At 38.7% G+C, this 20052-nt stretch overlaps 1 protein-coding gene across 12 annotated transcripts in view; it reads left to right on the top strand.

Annotated features, from left to right (window-relative positions):
* Positions 1-20052, top strand: part of RABGAP1L (RAB GTPase activating protein 1 like) — a 417651-nt gene that overhangs the window by 336407 nt on the left and 61192 nt on the right. The window contains exons 1-3 of one of the 12 annotated variants that reach the window (XM_039881427.1): positions 11213-11729; positions 12707-12915; positions 14073-14819. The exons of 7 other annotated variants lie outside the window; for them this stretch is intronic. In XM_039881427.1, coding sequence (XP_039737361.1) covers positions 14709-14819 — 111 coding nt within the window. In that variant the 5' untranslated portion in view covers positions 11213-11729; positions 12707-12915; positions 14073-14708. Of the gene's footprint in view, positions 1-9960; positions 11730-12706; positions 12916-14072; positions 14820-20052 lie in introns of those variants that run through there. 4 more of the 12 variants (XM_039881433.1, XM_039881428.1, XM_039881426.1 and 1 more) reach the window with 4 other exon arrangements.

Here is a 20052-nt window from a genome sequence, read left to right as displayed (position 1 = left end):
ACTAGGATAGAAAATAATCATAAAAGTCAAAACCGAGAAACATCTTTTCTTCCTTTATGCATCCTATCACATATGTCATGGGCGCTCTCATGGTACAACTATTGGGGGAGATCAAAATGTGTCAGAAGATGTGCATTCCTCTGGTAGGACGTCCCGAAATTAGAACATGCCCGTCTGAGTCTTTGGCCAGCGCATTAGCCCCTTAGACATACTCTCCCATTGTCTTATTATTTATTTATCGGTCTGTTTGTCACGCTGGTCCATCATGACTCCTCCTGAGAGAAGGGAGGAGGTAATTCAGTCTTCCATAAAACGTTAGGGGTAGAGAAGGGGGAGCCTTACATATTTTCCTAGCAAAGACCTTTTATTGTAAAAAGTGAGCTTATGCCTTTAGAAACAGTATAAATTGCAGAAAGGAATTATGACCAAGAATGTGTTTTGGATGAATAGATGCCAAATGCCCATCTCACTAGATGATTACCTTCTAAATATTTTTCCATTAGCTAGTTTCAGCTCAGGAAATAGATTAGACCCTTAGTGGCCTAAGCAACCAGGAAATGGGCGATGTATTTATAGATTCCACCAGTGAATTTGAAATGAAACTTCTTGCCTATTAAAAATTCTGATTGCAATACTCGATGTAAATGCTTCTTTTTTAAATGTTTTTTTTTTTAAAAAAGTCCCCTCTTCCTTCACTATCCCAACCCTTTTGAAGGTCTGATGCTCTCAATACAGAGAATAAATGACCTAAAATCATATTTTGAGGGAAACCCGATTTTATATTCAGTATGGGGTGTTGAATTGTCACCGAGTCTAGGTCGCATGTTTTAATGGTAGACACAAATCTGTTTCTGGCCTTGTTTTGGGAGTCTATAGCAAGTCGGAGCCAACCAGGGACCACCGTGGACCACTCTGATGGTGCCGCTGAGGCCTGGAGCTTCTGCAGTGTGTGCGGTGCTGGAGGAAGCTTATGCCCACCTTGGTTTCCCCTCGATCAGAATCACCGAGTGTTCAGAGCTGTTCAGGGGTGTCCAGGCACACCCCTCGCTCCTCTAGCTCGTGTTCAACATGGATCCCCCGGGCCTGAGAAGTGCGCTTGCCGAGGCTTTGGTTTGTCACACCCGCCACACCCCACTAAAGGGATTGCTTTGCTCCCTCTTGGCTTTGTTTCTTCTTCCTTCTTATGCCTCCTTCATCTTCCCTTCATTTTTTAAAAACGTAATATATTTTTGCTTTTTTCAATCGCGTAAACCCTAGGCTTTGTTTTTTTCATCTGTAAATCAGGAACCAGATAATAAGCTCTAAGGCCCATGCCAACACTCTGTGAACCACGGTATTGTATGTTTATGAGTAAATATAACTGACATCTTTTTGATGATAAATTCATCAATAAATCATGAGTTAGAAACGTAGAGGGGATGACTTTTCCTCTACCCGCTCAGGTTGGGTTTCTGGCCGCCTGTGAAACCGACAAAAAGCAGCTTAACAGGAGAAAAGGCACAGGGTGTTTATGGTGGTTTGTTTGTTTGTTTGTTTATTGGCGTTAATATTTTTACATGAATGGAGACTTCACAGCGTGGAAGCGAAAACCCAAAGAGGTCGTCAGACCCGGGGGACTTACATACCACTTTAACAAAGGGTGACGAACTGTGGAGAGATGGCTAAGTGAAGGAAAAGGGAGTTGGGGCTGCTGGGGGGGTAAAGTGTGGGAAGGCGACTGGGAGATATATGGGGGAACTACTGATAGATAAGGTTTGTAGAGGGGGCATCTTTACAAATAGAAATGTCCTTTGCAAAAGGGACGTTTATGCCCTGCTTTTAGGCAGATACAGAGAAGGCAGAGAACTCCTGTGTCTGTTTCTCAGTTGCCTTCAGCTCAAAATAATCCTTGTGACAAAGTGGCATATTTGGGGTGGCGTATTCTGGTCCCCTTCAGAAACATAAGAATCCGAAAACTTTCTAGAACCCTCCTATCTCTCAAATTCGTGGACACTACTTTATAAAACTGACGAAGTCGAGTAATATATATTCCAGCATATAAATAGTTAACACTGATACATCAGCAAAACCTATAAAAATGAGATACCACAGGTGATCTGTTAGTAACTGCTTTGTGGTTTTCTAATTTTAAGAATATTTAATACCAGAACATCAAGTTGTATACCCTAAATATATACTTTTTTGGGGGGGTCAATTATGCCTTGAAAAACTAAAAAACAAAAAAAGAATATTTAAATGTTCTAGTTGTAATCTATGAAGCAAAGACCCTGTCAAGGTGAAAAAAGAAAAGTCCTTTACAGATATTAATCAACAACTCATTTATTGACAGTTTTTAGGAGAATCTGAGGCAACATTGCTAGGGCCTGAAAACAGAAGTTAGTTTTAAAAGTCTAATGGTTAGAGGTCAATTTGGGATTAAACAAACAAACAAACAAACATTTCTCTATAATTTCAATTTACTATGTAGCCACGATTCTCAATTTAGGGCAGTTTTGACCCCCACCCCCACTCCCAGGGGACATTTGACAATGTCTGGAAATTTGGGGGTTGTCCCAGCCTTGGAGGAGGGGTACTGCTGGATTCTAGAGTGCAGAGGCCAGCGATGGTACAGAACATCTTAAAATGCATGTGGCAGCTTCCTACAACAAAAACAGTGATCCATGCCAAAATGTTAATAGTGCCAAGTTCGAGAAAGTTTTCTATATGTGACTCCATGACTCAGTGTAAGAGTTCTGCGGTTTGGAGTGTCTACTCAAGTTTAATTCTGGTAGGTCTTGAAAACACAATGGAGATCATTACAAACGGCTTGCTGTTTCTTTGCCTTTTATTCTTATCTGGACAATCAGATTTTCACAGCGGATTCTTGAGTTTGATTTAAGAAATGTTATTACTATGAGAAAACAAAAAGAAAAAACACTGAAAAGATCCAGTTAACTAGTATGGAGTGTCTCATCTGAGCAGGTTTAAAGACGAGTGATTCTTTCATAGATAACGATTCTTATATGTTAGCATGCTTCAAAATGGAGCCCTGGACTGTTAAAACGAAATCGACAACCAGTTATTTAGTCCAATGCTGCGGTTTTACCATAGACAAGAAGCTGCCTATCTAAGTTCACATGGTGTTTCGGTTGCTGAGCCAACACCAGGCGCGATTACAACCCAGACATGAGCCACTTCCTTCTCCTGCATGAAGATATTCATCACACTTGCAGGGCCTTTCCATTGGCTCATTTATTAAAGCCTCCGCATCAAGCTTTGCTCGGTGTAGACTTTAAGAAAACTCAGGGCTGTGAATAAGGGGACTGGCAGTTGCAACCCTACAGCATTTACACAACTTTGCAACGTGATATTAAAAATGAGGGAGGACAGAAAGAAATCTAACTATGGGAGGGGAACACACAGTGTATATATATATATATATATATACATGCCTTACTGTTAAAGTGTGCAGTTGAAACTTATGGATTTCGTTAACCAGTGTCACCATAAAACAATTAATTAAAAAAAAAAAAACAAAATGAGGGAGGGGAGCTGTACAGGGTTGGGTGAGGAATTTTCCCTGAGTCCTCGAAATGATAGAACTATATTCTACTTCCTCTCTTTTCTTTGCCACGACAGTTGAAATTCTACAGTAATTTTCCTTTCTAAAAAAGTTTCCATTATTATACCTAACAGATTAAACAGCACGCACTCCTCTTTACTCATTGAGTTGATAACAGTGAAATCTGTAAAAGGCGTTTTTCCAAAATGTCGACACTAAAGAACAAATTTTTCAGGAATCTAGTAGTTTAAGCAGTATCGCGAAGCTTTACTAATTTCATGTTATTAAGATAAAAAAATATTTTAAAGACAAACCAGGGTTCTGACATATCCTGAAACTAGGGATTTGAAGGAAATAAGTATTAGAGAGAGAGGGAGATCTGTAGATTTCACTGTTGGTAGTAATATTTAGAGTATCCTAATCTGATTTAATTCGAGATATTCAAAATAATTAGGCTGTTGAGTGTAGAGGTGTGTATAATGATTACCATTAAAATAAATTTAAAATATTAATGTACTAAAGTACCATCTCATTTGGTGCTAATGGAAAACAAAATGTTTAAACACTATTGCAGAAGTCACTAAACATCCCTTACAGCCTGATTAGCAAGTTATTGCTTTTTCCTTTTTGTTTTTCAAATGCCGTTCCCTAATTTTACATTCAATTTATCTTTTTCTAAAAACCAGCTAATTTCGTGTGCTTTAGCCCTACATAAGAGGCTGTTGCTCAGCCAAAATAACTAATAAGCCTATATCTACTAAAGGCTTCAAGGCTTATATTTAAGTTTATATATTTCTTTACTGACCATTAAAATCAAAAAAAGTTGTTTCACTTTGAATTCATTCTGATTTCTGCATTTTTTGTTAATTTATATATGGGCTGTTCGTAGCAAAAACAAAACAAAAAACAACAGTGCGTTTAACGTGAATGTCTCTTTTCTCCCATACACCTCTTAGTAACATTGTTCTGTATCCATCATTTGCTTTAGTTATTTTTTCCAACAGAATACCCTATCAATTACAAATGTTTTCTGAATACAGAATTCTACAATTTTGATGCCAAGAAACTATTTTCTTTAGAGGAAATGGATTAAGGTTTTAAGAGAAGGTATTACTTAAGAGGTTAAATTGAAATGGTTGATGTTTTCCTATAATGGTTTTATTTTTTTGGTTATTTGACTCATGCACATCTCAGAAGGGTCATCTGAGCTAAGGGCTTTGGCGTGGGAAGTGGTGCTATCAACATTGCAACGTCCTGTCAGACTCTTGTCACTTAGCCTGGGCGCGTTCACTTGTCAGAGGATTCAGTCTTTCTGCTGTGACATTCAGAGATTTATTACTTTCCAATCTCAAACCTATTTTCTTCACCCTGCTTCTGCCTAACCGGGTAAAGACAAAATACCAGTAAATTTGCTTGCTTACTGCTCCCTTTACATTCTGTGGTGTTATAAAGTTAAAGACCACTTCTACAAATATATTAATAATAAAAGGAGCACAGGCAACTTATATTAATAGTGCTCATGCACTCTACATTAATCATACTATGCATGCTTTCAAAGGAACCGTTTGTCGTCTGGGAATGCATGAAGCTCCTTTACAAAATGGCCACTTTAGAATTCTGTCTTATAGAGGCTTTGGGCAAATTTATAGCTTATTTTCTTTCACACTAAAGAACTGTGATATCATCTTGTATAATGGTTAATTACCCTTTATACATATCAGAGGGGTTTTTTTAATGGAATATCTTTAGTAAGATATTATTCTAACATAAAGTGTTTTTTAAGCAATATTGAATTACTGGTAAACTTATAACTATAATAAAGAATTGTTTAAATTGGCTCATATAAGACTCATTTGGAAACCATGGTCAGTAAGACCATGTATACTGTGTTCATGTGTCTTTTATATTGTCAACTGTTTTGTAAAGAGAACAATGTAGAATAACTGGAGTTAAGTTTAAGAAGTATGCAAAAACCTATACTTAGCAAGTTATCTGGTACACAGTATGTGCCAAATAGTCGAATGGTTTAGGACAAGAATAATCTTTTCAGAGATGTGTATGAGAGAGAGAGAGACAGAGAGACTTTCCAAATGCAGATGAGAAATTCATTTTATTCTTTATAAAGTTTAATCCAGAACTTTTTGTTTAAGTTTTAAGTTTATGTGGCCAACCTGATGAGCCAGTTTGTCTGTGACATTGATTTAGGCAGCTCTCCTCTACACATGGGAACAGAAAATTGGAAGTGTGAATAAAACATTAGATAACTGAAACTTTCCAATATGGAAACTCTTATTGATTTTAGCTCTTAATTTTAGCTGATTCCAATAGCCTAGTCATTTGATAGAGATGATTGGAAATGACATCTTCCAGTTGGCCACTAATTAGTTTTCCATTCGTTCCCCGTTTTGGTACTCTTTGGAATAAAGATACCACTGAGTAGTGAAGCGTCAAAGAACCAGTTGACCATAAGGAAACGCAAAAGGAATTATTATTTACAAAAATTAAAATTCTCTACAAATTAATATTCAACGTATATTTTTATTCAATTTTACTATCTAATTATTTATTGATTTGCTAATATATAAACATCACTCTACTCTCAACTAATTAAAGGAGCTTTTTGTTCTATCATTGAAAGGGCTCAAACAGACCTTCCCAAAATGTACCACTTACGCATGGAGACAGTTTGAGCTGAAGGCAGTTCAGACCTAGCCGATTCAAGAAAAACTTTTACTTCTCCCTTAACTACCTAAAGGAATTTAGATAGGAGTCTTGGCCCAGAGAGAGGATATCCAGAGATAACTTTTTATCTGAATTATCTTTGCGTTTAACACGACAAACATCTAATTACCAAACCTCTGCTCTGCTTATCATCTTGTGAATTAACCTCTTCTCCTTGGAAGCCTTAGTCCCTTATCCCATTCCTTAGCTCGGGATGACATATAAACCCCAACTTGCCCTTGAATCCCATATCTATGTCTTCCCACTTCCACCCTGCCCCATATGTACATAATTAAAAAGTTCTTTTTCTCTTGTTAATCTGTTTTATGTCAATTTAATTATCAGACCAGCCAAAAGAAGAGTAGAGAATAAATATTTCCTTCCCTATACCATCATTTCAATAATAGGTAAATGTTAGTCATTTTAGTATTATAAATCATAATCTCACATTTCATTGCATGCTCAAAATTCTCTACAAGTGCATGCTAAGTTGAATATAAAATAATAGCTTTATAGCAATTTCGAACATTTAAATTTTGTATTTAAGAACTACACTGAAGATTTTAATACAGGACAATTAGGACAACATAATAAGGAATGAGGAGCTTACAATTTTAGAAATTGAGAGAGAGCTGCTTGTTTTGCCTTTCATTTTTTGTGTATGTTTGGTTAATTCGTAAACAGGCCTTCTTCACTTAAACATTTGAAGATCTTCTTAGATCCCACATGAACATTTTAAATAAGATGTATCACAGAATATGTATGTCCTTTAGGACACCTTATAAGAGTAGTGATCAAGTTGGAATTTGTGACTGAAAGTAAACTCATGGCCAGTTACGTAGGCATGAATATTATCTCTTAAGTTCATGTTTAATTTGAAGAGTAATTAAAGCATAAGGATTTTAGCTATTTTTACGATCTTCGTGATATTGGAGAGAGATGTACTCTATGATGATACTTTGTGACAATTCTTAAACCTGAAATGATCACTTTTTGGGAAAATATTTTGGATTGAACATAAAAATAAACTCCAATTGAAATGAATGAAATTAGAATGCTCTGGGCAATGCCACTGCTGCTGCTATGACCCCTGTTAAAAAATTATTAAGAACTTTTACTATTGCTCTTAAAGCAAATGGGAAGCCAGCATCATGGAAGCCGCCATTGACAGATAGTTCGGGGAACGCTGCCCCTCAATCCACAGGATGCTTTCCGTTACAGCGGACCGCTAGTTCGTGCATTGCTCTTGTCAGTGGTTGGCCTTCAGTCTTTTCTTTTTCATTATATTTGCAAATGCCTTGTAAATAATACTGTTAGGTGCAGTATGAGTTTTTAGTTCATATTTTCAATATACAAGGATATAATATTAAAAGCAATATATAAGAGAACAGAAATACAAAGTCCAGCTTTAGAAATTTAAAAGCATCTGTTTCAGGATCTCCGAGTTGAACTGACTTCCTTCTCCCTTGCATTTGTTTTATGATGAACCCGTTGTAGGTGGTGAAAACACCCAGCGCCTCTGTGATAACGTATGTCAGTTTTAATCCGGCTCTGATTTAGTGGTGATGTGACCTTGAATTACTTAAACTCTTAAGACAGTGGTTTTCTCTTCTATAAAATGGAGATAATAAAACCAGCTTCATAGCATTGTTGTAAACCCTAAAAGAGACAATGTCCTTAAAGCCCCACCCGTCACAGTAGATGTGAAATGTGTTACTTCTGTGCCCCTCCCCCTTCACCCCTAATCCAGTGCAGTTGATAATCCGAAATGAAGTGGATTATGGCTTCACTGGTCAGTTAGAAGCTTCCAGATAAGCTGCTACTGTTAACCATTGCACAGGCTATTTCTTTGGACTCTAAGATACAAATGAACAGTGGAAAAATCGTACTACAATATAATTATAAAGAAGGATTATGTATTTCCACGAGATAGCCCATGGTAACCGTATTTTGTTGATCAGGTTACAACAGATGAATATCATTATGATACAACAAATGCTCTCTTTGTTCTCAGTTCTTGTCACAGTTGTTCAATTTAATAGGAGGTAATTAATTAAACTGTTTGCATTGTCGTCAGGAAACTGGAGAGGGCAGCTCAGCTAGAGGCGACTCCCTCCCACCCCCACATTATCAGCCTTTTACCTCCTCTATCCTGTCTCAATGATTTCTGGCAGGAGGACTCATGTAAATTACCAAATTGCTCCCAAATAAAGCCAGTCTAGAAAGCTCGAATTGTTTGGGGAAAACTGGTAGAGGGTTGGAGTCGTGTGACACCTTTTATTTCCCTCTCCTGGACTTTTATGAATTGGACGAGGCGAGAGGAAGCGGAAGCGGTGCCTGTCTCATTTCTAAAGGTTACTGTTCCATCTTCTCTTCAGATTTAGGCAGATGGTCTTGCCCCTCCAGACGCGATCTTTATTAACATTGATAATAACAGCAACTAACATTAATGAAATGCTTTCTATAAGATAGGGATAATTGTATTACCTAGCTCATTAATTCATTGTGAAGATTAAATGAGATTCTATGTCTAGGATATAGTGAGTGCTTACTAAAGATTAGCTGCTATTATTAATATTACTATTCAAAAGAATTTTTGGTATATATTAGTCATTATTATAACTAGATTATATGTTACTATATTACAAATTTTGAAAGCACCCCCTCTGCGCATAACAGGCATGTCGGTTTTTAAAAATTGAGATATAATTCACATGCCACCAAATTCATCAAGTTTTAACTTGCAGGATTTTTGCCGAGTCCATCACTGTCTGTCTGTGACCCACTGGAAAGGGAAGTGAAGTATTCCGGCCTAGCTCACCAGCCCCCATGAAGAACTTGAGACAAATGAGCACGTGAATGAAAATGAACTCACATTCTTTGCTGTTCCCTAAACCAACCTTCTGATCTTGTGAAAAAATGAATCTAAATTATCCATGTGGAATGGTTGGATTTGGTTGTTACTAAAACTTAAAAAAAAAAGAAAAATTATTTGAATGCTTTAGAAATTAGGTAAAGTTGTTTGTAATTACAGTTCAGATGTGTATTCTGCCCAGAATGAGACAAGATGAAGCATTACTCAAAATGAAACCATCCTCATTTTGGGTGATGGCAAACAGCAGTGAGTGCTTAGGAGCCCTTGAAACAGTTATTTTTGGTTAGGTAAAGTTTAAGTGAATGCGTTGTGTTTAAAAACAAAATCAACCGAGTAAATTTTAAGGATCTCACTGGCTTTATTTAAGGATTCATGAATCAGGCAGCATCCAACCTAGCAGATAGAAAGGAGCTCCAAGGAGCTCTACAAAAAAGACAGGACTCTCATGGGCAGAAGGGAGTGGGGATGAGGAATTTCTATTAGGCAAAAAAGCGGACTGGTTATTGCAAGGTCGCTTTTCTTTTGGGAATGGCTGGGCTCTGTCAGGCAGATGACCTACGAGGGCTGATCAGGCGATTGATTCCTGATTGACTGATTTAAGATTCCATTTATGGGACAGCCAGAACTTTTCAATGAAGTCTCTGTTTGGTGATGTGGGGCTTAGCATAAGCAGCTCCATTTGGGGCCTGTCGTCTTGTTTTTAACCGTTGGCCGTGTGACTTCGAGTTACAAATGAGGTAAAAGCCGAATCGTGAGAGTTTCAAGATCTGGAATCTACCGCGCCCTCATTCTTTGTAGTGAGATGCAAATGAAGGAGTAAGACCCCCAGTTTGACTGTTAAGCAAGTATATACGTCCCACCCACTGGTTTTTTTAGTTCAACTCTAGAGATTTATTTGAAAGAATCTGTGTTTTCTGAGGTTTTGAATTTTCCTAGCAATTGCTAGGAAAGATAGGAAAGATAATGAGCTAATGAGCTGAATGGCTGGAATTTGACCCAAGAATAATGGTTTTCTTTATTTACCTTTGCATGATTTTAAAGAGAACTAAGATTTCGCTTATCTTTTACTGTTTGTTCTTTTCCCTTTGTAAAAACTCAGTGTGTGTTACCGGGCTATGCTGAAATCCAAAATATTCTGAAAAGCTTTCTTCTATTCATACGTCTGTGGTTTCTCATTCTCTTATTTTCTCCTTGGGTTTCGCGATGTGCACTACTAAGTGTAAATAGAAAGCCTCTTGGAATTCTGGTTTTCTGTGATTAGGAAAGTACTTGTAGAATTTTGACTTTCTTATTGGCCTTGAACGCTTTGCGAAGATCCCTTAACCATGAGTCGGGTATATTGGATTATTTGGGAAGATCCGTGAAGATGTTCATGAATGATTGGACAGGGGCCACTGGGAAGGAAGAGTGGAGTCTCGATGGGGCTCTGCCTGTCCACGTGGGGGACGCAGAAGACCTTTCTGCCCTGTAGTCCTTATTTCCGCCGTGGTGACATTGCCCTCCTTCCATCTCATCCTGGTTTTATGGCTGTGGTGATGAGAAAGTTCAACAAGTAGAATCTGAGGCCTGGGAAAAGGCTCTTTACAGCCACTCTTGTGAGGTGAGATAATTTTTTTAATGATGCGTGATCATTTTTTAACGATGCGTGATCGTTTTTAATGCGTCTGCTGCTTTGACTGGTGGGTAACAAAATATTACTCCCACAGTGAAACTACTTTGCTTTGCTGTATTTGGGGAGAGCACAAATAGACAAACATTCACATCTTATTCAGGCTTTTCTTGATTTTTGTTTTGGCTGTTTCCAAATTTGACACTTGAGAATAGATGTTCTTGAAGGCCGGGGGTGGTTTATTAGACTCATACTCATCCAGTATGAGCCAGGTATGATTTTGTTAAAATTAATCCTAGAAAAATGACTGTTGAAACAATCAGCTACCAGAATAAAATCTTTCTACGTAAAACCTTAAAACGGCCCTTAAAAATCACTAGAGATTTTATTTGTTAAAATTTGATCTTAATGAGATCCGGAGAGGCTTTTGAAAATGATTTTGTAGCCGGTCTGGCTCTGAATAGAAAGACTGGGAAGAGTAACTAATAAGAATTATAAAAACTGCCATTAAATTCTCTTTTACAGGCAAAAGAGTCGATATTAGAAAGTCTAAACGAGGGTACTAGGTAAACTGCCTTGTTGGGACAGACACATTATAGCAACTCTGGAGACACTTTCTTCACATCTGGGATTAATGCCACCCATCGTTTTTATTCCCATGGACCTTAAATAGGCATTTTCGCTTTCAAATCCTCCAAGAAGCCTGTTTAGTGGAGGGAAATAGGACTCATTGCTCTTGACCCTAAGCACACAGGAAAGCCTCTGATGGGTTCCATCCCTCTGCATTTACATGACCATGAGGAAACTGAAACCTAGGGAGCTAGATGACTCGCCCTGGGACAGACAGCTAGCTAGTTCCTGCTTGGGGACCATCTGCCGGTTACACCGATGCCGCGTGGTTCGCGGCCCCTTTGACACACAATCCTGTCCTGGTAAGTTTTACCAGCAGACGGTGTTGTGGGCACTACACGCCTGGACCTCAGGTAATTCCCTCCCCTCAATCCTTTTTTCAGTGGGGTCGCTTGGTGGGAAGTAGGTGACTGCAGAAACAATTCTGGGAGATCCGTGGGGCTCAGTTCGGGGGTTGGGGGAGGCAAAGGGGTAAGAAAGCTGTCTTGCCAGGGAGTAGGGGGCTTATGTGAACATGAGTGTGTGTGATGGCCACTGATGTTTGGGAAGATATTGTAGCTGCTGTTTCTGAGACTGGAAGACGTGTCTTTCGGAAATAGAAAGAAAAAAAAAAAGTGCACAGACCGTTGTTTTTTTTGTTTTTTTTTAAATAACGCATCAGTTTTCAAAAGGTATGCTTTTTGCATACATTTCATTGTATGAGAAAAGAAACATTTGAATTTTTCCTTTGTAGACTCTGAAAGTGAAGTATGGAGGAACATTTTAAGGGTGACAAGAAATGAAGGGTGTACATCAAACTTAGGGGGTCCTTGCTCTAGAAAATGTATGTACTGGGGCTGTGATAGAGGACCTTGAGGATTTAGAAGTGAAATGTCATTAATAACTGGCTAATTAGAACAGTCTTTCGAAGGTAATAAATCAGAAGCTTTAAAAAAAATACCTGTTTATCTAAGAACCCCTAGGGAATTCTATAAGGACAGAATTATTCGTAGTTATTGGCTTCTGATCGTTTATGTAATTTTAAAACTATCTTTACAGCTTTCGAGTATGTTTTTACAAACGTTTTGCATTCTTCTAGCCCCATGCTTCGAATGTTTTATGAGTTTAACACACAGCATCCAGGCTATCTGGCATTGCTTTCCAGCCTTTTTTCTCTTGGATTATGAGTGTTCTTAAGCAAAAAAGATCACCTACTGACTCTTACACTGAAGGGCTCTCCTGGGGTGCGCGACAGCCACTCAGGTGCGGGTATAATTCCTGTTTGCCCCTGGGCGGTTGCCAGCAGGGAGTAGGGCATTGTGGGAAGTCGTTTCTTTACCTTCCACAACAGGTGTCTTTGTCAGCACACCTTATTCAGATATCCGAGTGCAAGCACTGAGTCACTGTGGCAAAGAAAACTCTGAAAGCAAGAGGGATTGCTTTCGCATCTAGAAATGGTGCTGCAAGATCAATCTGAAATCTTCCAGGGCTAGTGAATGCATGAAGAGGTTCCCAGAATCTTTGAAAGTACCTCTGAAAAGATAAAAAGGAATTTGAAAGGTAGGAACTGCCTGGATGTCTTGTAGTACTCTGCCTCCTGATTATCATTAATTTTTTACCTGGTTAGTCAGCATTAAGATAAATGTGCTGAAAACATTTTTTTATGAAAATAATGCTTAAAAGACAAAGCTCCATCGTAGAGGGGAAAAATGAAGTAAAAACGCTTAAGCGGCTCCAACAGGGGCCAGACGCAGTTTGAAGCTGTTTTAATCTTGAGGATTTATTTAAAGTATTGCATTTTCTGTTTAAATAAGCCTATTAGACTTGCTTCTGTTTCCTAGCAATAGTTTTTTTCCCCCACTTTCTGTGTGTGTGTGTGTGTGTGTGTGTTTAATCTAGAATGGTATAGCAGTTGCAAAACTCTCCTTATCACATTCAAATGGAACAAGATACTAAGTAATCATGTTAAACTAGGTGAAGATACTTTAGAGAAAAAGGAAAATAGACCCTATAACTCTCATTCTAAGCTTTGTTTTCTGAAAAGCAAACGAACTTACAGAACATGATACTGCTCCTGGTAATTAGTACAAAAAATTGTACTAATTTGATTGTAAATACGGTAGCTGTATTTGATTGTAGACGAGCATTGCTACAATTGATTCCTAATTCTAGCGAATAATATTTCTCATAGTACTGTAGTGTCATAATCTGTAAAAAGCAGAGAAGATAATAGCTTAATTGTACATATTGGAAAAATGACTTTTGGAGGAGCTATTATCGGTTCCCCCCTTAATAGGGTAATGTTTTTCCATGGAATTAGCATACATTATATTTCCTGGTAATTTCGGCAACCTTGTAATGATAATTATGGGCAACTTCCAGATTTTTCATCTGGGCCCACTGAGGTTCATTTAGTTTCCAGCTGTACTTAAAAAAAAAAACACAACACTTCTGGTAGCTAAGGCACCAACAATTCATGGCTATCTGCTGATTTGGGTAATTAAAAGGAAACTCTAAGCTTAAAAATAAAAGATGAAGAGAACTTTTTTCTATGGGAGAAAAGCAGTTCGTTTAGAAATGAGAGTCTTATGTTGCTTTTTGGAAAACAACAGAAAACAGTTCTCAAAATCAAGAATTCTGTTTTTTTATATATACGTATTGACGTTGCAGTCCTGGTTTCATTTTTATATTTTGGTACTTCTTTTTTTTTTTAACAGACTACTCAGAGGGGAAAAGGAATCTTTTTCTTTTTCATACTTCAGGAGATAATTTTAACTGCACCAAGAATTCTATAAATTCCGAAAAACTAAAGCTTGCCATCTATTTTCTATAAATGTGAAAAAATAAGCAGTAAGAAAATCCACTTCTCCAAGAAGAATCTTGAAATAAAAAATACTGAAGAAGATAAACGTTAAAAATTTCTAATTACCAAGAACATAACATAAAGCCATTTTTGGTTGTTTATTTTATTTTATTTTTGGTTTTTTGTTTCTTCGCTTTTGCTGTAGGTTATTTCCAGTTAGGACACTTTTCTTTATTTCTCTTTTTGAAGAAGACTTCCAAAAAGTGAATTTTCCAGCTGCCGTGTGTAAGGAACGCAGAAGGTGTTTATAGTGAACGTATACTTCCTCCAGAGATAAGAGACCTCCCTTAGTTTTCTACTGGGAGTGAATTGCTAGACAAGCCCGTGATAGCAGCTGCTTTTTTTTTTTCCTCCTGGGTTTTTGGCACTCCGCCCCTCAGACTCAGGTGGGTGTGTGCATTGGCACCGAGCTGCAGCAGGATTTTTTCCTTGGATAGTCTGGTCTGGAGCTGGGGCAGCAGCTGCTGCTGTGGGAAGGCCAGCTGGCAAGATGATGGAAGAAATCTCCATTATGGTAGCCTATGACGCCCATGTTTTCAGCCAGCTGCACGATGAAGACTTCCTCACTGGCCTGGTGGCCATCAGCAAGCCCAGGCCCATGGTAGGTGACGCCTTGCTCCCTGCTCTGGGGATGGTTTTTCTTTTCTGTCACGATAGTTCCACTCCAACAGCAATCGAAGCAGATAGAGCTTCCTGGGAATTAAAGTAGAAGGATTGCTCTTGGCTTTGTGTTACAGGCTACAACAAGGTCTACAGGTATCCAGTGATGTATTTACATATCTAAACACCGTTACGCCTTAGTGGTACATTTAAAGTATCTCAGGATTAAAACGTAGGTTAATGCTTTCATATGCAGTGTGAAGTCGAGAGGAGTGTTGAGGTGCCAAACATCATTTCGCCCCACACTATTTGCCTTCTCTGTATGTGTGCGATTATTAGCTGAGGGCTGCCCGTGTTTGCACACGAGCAAGTTAGTCTTTTTAGAGTGGAATATTTTTATCAGGGGGCCAAAACATGGACATTGAGAATTGATCTATCTAAAAATCAAATAACTTTCACAATCTTTACATTATTACTAAGAACTATTATGAAAATAACTTGTAGTATAATTTCAAATTTCAATGATTTTTTAAAAAACCATTCTCCAGGGCTCTTAGTGTGTGCATGTCCTGGCAGAATAGAAAAATGAAGTTTTTGCAAATGTTTGTTGTTTCTTCTCTGCAGATATCTTTTTTATAGTGGCTATTGAGTTTAAGATATCGACGATCCACACCTTTAAACAGATTTTCCTGACTATTATTGTAGTAACCTGTTATTCGTTATAATTAATAGTACTCATCACAAGTAACAGAATGGAAGAGTTCAGTATATCATAACAGTTATCTAACTAGTATGAAGACCTAATTTTCTATTTTAAGGCATAGGAACCTTAAAAACATAACATGGTAATTTCTTCAAATAATAAATTGCAATGAAAAAAAAAGGGGGAAACTCATAGATAGACATAAAAAGGCCTTGGGGTTAAATCGACCAGATGCAGAGGACTGGATTTGCATAGATGCTGATTTGAACAAACTGTAAAATACATCTGTAAGATAATTGGGGTAATTCGATCACTAATTAGATATTTAATAATGTTAAGAGAATTATTCAATTTGTTGGCGCAATAATGATATGATTGTGTTAAAAATGATGATTTAGGGATTCATACTGAGATAGTTAAAGATGAAATGTAGGCAGATTAAAAATGACATCGTAAGGGGTTGGTGATGTGGGTGACACTGGAAATGTCTGATAATTGTTGAAACTGGGAGATTGGAACATAGGGATTCATTATACTCTCCATTTTCGTCGATGTTTCATAGGTGTAGTTGAAAAGAATCAGCCGGAGAAAAAATAGCAAAAGCAAAACAGATAGAAAACCATAATACACTTCCGTAAGCGTTCATCAGTATAGAAACATCTAACCTATTGCATTCTTTTCCTATTTAATATACATAATTTCTATTTTTATAATTATATACATTATATGGTGGTCAGTTAACCACAGTAGGTATACCAAGTCAGGATAGGGTGGTCCATGGTTGTGGATAATCTTTAAACTTCATTTTAGACATTAATTTCTCTGTATTCCAGCCCGAACGCTTATCCAGAGTTCAGAATTCTATTTTATTTTGTTCTGATGGTCCTGTCACGATCTTCCAAGGGGTCCGAGCTGAGTCTTGAAAAACTTGCAGGAATTTTCCAGGCCCAAACGTGGCACAGCCGAGAGGGCAGGGGAAGCTAAAGAGGTAGTAGACAGGGCCCAAGTCCGAGGGAGCATCCGATGCCCAGTGAGTGCAGGACCTCGTGTGGTGTGTGTGTGGGTGCACAGGAGACAAGAGGAGAGGATGAATGAATATGAATGAATATGAACGCGCTTACCAGGAAACACTCCTCCGTTTATAGGTGATAGGAATATTCTGTATGTTGATGTGTATTGTGCCTCGAAGCCACTGAGCTGTCCCAAAGGGCACTTCTGCCCTAACTCTGGAGCTTATTTGATATGAAGTTTAGTCACTAATATGGAAAGACAACCTCAGACACAAAATATTGCTCTGTATACCAAACTTTTAAATAATCTAGACGTTAGGTTGTTGAATTTAATTACGTGACTTTCTGGAGATCTTTAGTTTTCTTGACCAGATTTGAACCGTAAAAATGTTGACTGGTACGGTGTTTTAGAGGTGATACTTGGTTTGGATTCATCTGAGAAAGTTTTCCTAAAATTGTGCTAAGATAAAATATTTATCATTTGCCTTTGATTCCATATTAAATTTTTTTGCTTTGTCTGAGATGAACATTTTAAATTGTATGAAAGAGATACTCAGATTTTCCACAGTATAAAATAAATTGCTTCCCAGTCTGATTACTGCACTCTGAAGCAAATTACATTCTTGCTAAAATACAAAATCCTCTGGGTTCAGGTGGTTGACTCTCTTACAAAGGGTATTTAGACGCTTTCTTAGTACAGGATTAATTAAATAGCTTTCTATAATTGGACTTTGTTTCATAATGTGAGGTATCTCGATTCCTTCAGTGGTAAAAATCCCAGTAAGTACCGTGGTTTTGGTGTGGACACTGAATCTTTTCTTGTTCCTAAGTAGCCCTATGGCTTTCTGACATTTTAGATAGAGACTCAGTAAAAAACTCATTGCGAGTCATTATACACACAAGAGTGGAAAAAAATCGGACTCAACTATACTTACTGTTGTTACATGTGCTGTATTTAGTTTTCTTCCCTGTTCTATTCTATTTAATTGTTTAAAAGCTAGTTATGAGCCACTAATTGATTTCAAGAATGTCTCGATCACACTTTGAAAAATATGGCTACATCCTAGTGATCCTTTAAAAACGAATAATAATGCGAGAAAATCACAGGTTCCTTTACACAGGACCCTTTAGACAAGTCACAGATAAGGAAAAGGATAAGGAAGCCAAGCAGAACTTCTGTCATCTTCCAGACCACCCGCCGCAACACACACACAGAATAAGAAATGGCCCAGACCAGTATTGTATTTACTAAGATAAGCTAGAGTCAACACTAGCAGAACTTAAGAACTTTTTAATTCCAGCGTGGACAAATTGATATGTGAGCAGAAAATCCAGTATAGTCAAAAGGGCTCCAGAAACATTTAGAAAGGTTTGTCATTGGACTCCCCTTAAATCCAAGATTTCTTTTCTTTGGTTGTTGGCTAGCTGAAACTGGCTTGCATTTTGATACAAAATCGTACCCTCCCCCCATTGTCTCTTCCCCCAGCCCAGGGGTCCCCCGCACACCACAGGGATCTTTAAATGCAGCCTGAGCCTCTCACAGGAGCAATAGCAACGAGTCCCTGAAGATTCCTTCTGTCTGCTGTCTCAGTGGGATGGCCCGCATTCCTCTATCACGCCACCAGTTCCAGTTATTTTTATACCTAAGTTTAAGTAAAGGGAAAAGATACACCTGTTACATTTATTATGCATTCCAAGAGAAGCGTTGAATATGTGTTTAAATTCAAAATGTATGATTTAATGTTTGAGCAGTGAACAAGCCTAATAAGCGATGCATATTCTGTCAAGCTTGAATAGTTTAGGATAAATGTTAATTTGTATTCGGCTGAGTTTTTTTCAAGTTTTTAATCTATAAAGTGGTTGTGAAAGGAACATTGCTTTCCAATGTATGTTAGGAGAGGCCAGTATGTAATATAACCAACATTTTGGGGTTATTAACAGTGTACCGGGTATAAATAGAATCCTTTCCTCCAAAGACCTCACAATCAAGTAAAAGAGAGAAGCAAAATAAATATATATGGGGATGCTGTTTGTTGTAATAAGGCAGAACGAAGTGGCGAATAATCATCACTGAACAACGTGGAGAAGCCTTCCAAAGGGGCGGGTGGGGGGTGGCTGTGAGGCTTTGAAGGCCGACCAGATGCTTGGCCGACAGCAGAGGGGCGGGACCTTTCTGAGCAGGAGAAACAGCTTGTGCAGAGGCTGAAAGGTTAACTATTTTCAGGGACTTTAAAGTTACACAGTCCCCAGCTCAAGGTTTACATCTGCGACTTACTAGCGAATTACTTAATTTCTCTAAGCTTCAGTTTCCTCATCTGGAAAATGAGGGATATAGTCCTACCTCGCTGGATTACTCTAAGGGTTCAGTGAGACACTTGTATTTAGCACAGGGAAAGCGCTTGCTGGTTGTCTGCCCTTCTAACAGGGGCAGACTATTCAAACTGTCTACAGAAGGCCTTGAGGAAGGAGTAGGATGAGTGGATCAGGCACCACAGAAGGGTGGACCAAAAGGAAGAAGGCGCTAGTTGGGTTACCATGGCGGTTACTCAGTTTGATTAGGGGATCACTATCTGAATTTCAGTCCTACAGGAAACGGGTGGCCTTCTGCCCCGAAGATGGTGCAGTGGATCTTAGGTTTGAGCCTCAGGATGGTGGGAAGGCCATGTAGAATCAACAGGAGGGATTTATATGGGCCGGACCATCTGCTGAGTAGATGTATCGGTTACTGCAGCACTGATCTGGCGCTGATGGACTGACTGGGGCCATGTTACGGATGGGAAAAAACTTTGAAGGGCATGAGAAAACAGTTGGCAATGGCCGTGTGAATAGAGAAATTTGTCCGCACGTGTTGGTTAGCTCCGGCAGGGGATAGATGCAGTGGCATTACTTTAAAAAAGCAACCACTGATCTACACGAGAAAAATAAATTATTGAGAGGAGTTGAAAATTACTGTAAGTGTCCCCCTCATGTGGAATTGGAGAGCTCCTTGTGCCAATCTGAATGGGAAAGTTGGGAATCAGGACTGTGTAGGTGAAACGGTGGCCGTTCTGGCTTTCCCAGGTTCCGCACCTAGAAACCTGTGGTCACGGTGTCACTGTAGAGACTTGGCGTTCAGTGGGCAGGACACTGTTCGTTAGCAAAAGCCGTTTGCCCAGACTACCACATGTCCAGACTGCACTGGCCCTGGGCGTGTGTCTCAAACTGACAGACGCCGAGCGGCACGGTGCCAGCACGGGAGGGGGGTCTCAGGGAGCGGCTGGGCCCTGTTCTGGGCGTGGGCGGCGAGGGCAAGCATTCCGACGTCACTTCCTCCTCCTTGGGTTGGCGCATAGGTTTCGTCTAGCATGCCAAACTGAACAACCACAAAAAAATTCAGAGCAACGCCATGTGCCAGAGATGTGGAAAATGACATCAGCACAGTTCCTGCTTCACCGGATGTACATTTCTAATATCGATTAGGATAAAGCATTACAAAACCAACTAAGATTCATCCGCATTTTAAAAAAATGTTATTATCTGAA

The sequence above is a fragment of the Pteropus medius genome, unplaced genomic scaffold (genome assembly GCF_902729225.1).
Source record: "Pteropus medius unplaced genomic scaffold, Ma_sr-lr_union100, whole genome shotgun sequence".
Taxonomy (NCBI): Eukaryota; Metazoa; Chordata; class Mammalia; order Chiroptera; family Pteropodidae; genus Pteropus; species Pteropus medius.
Note: the sequence above shows the minus strand (reverse complement) of the source record. Positions and strands in the feature narration are given on the sequence as shown.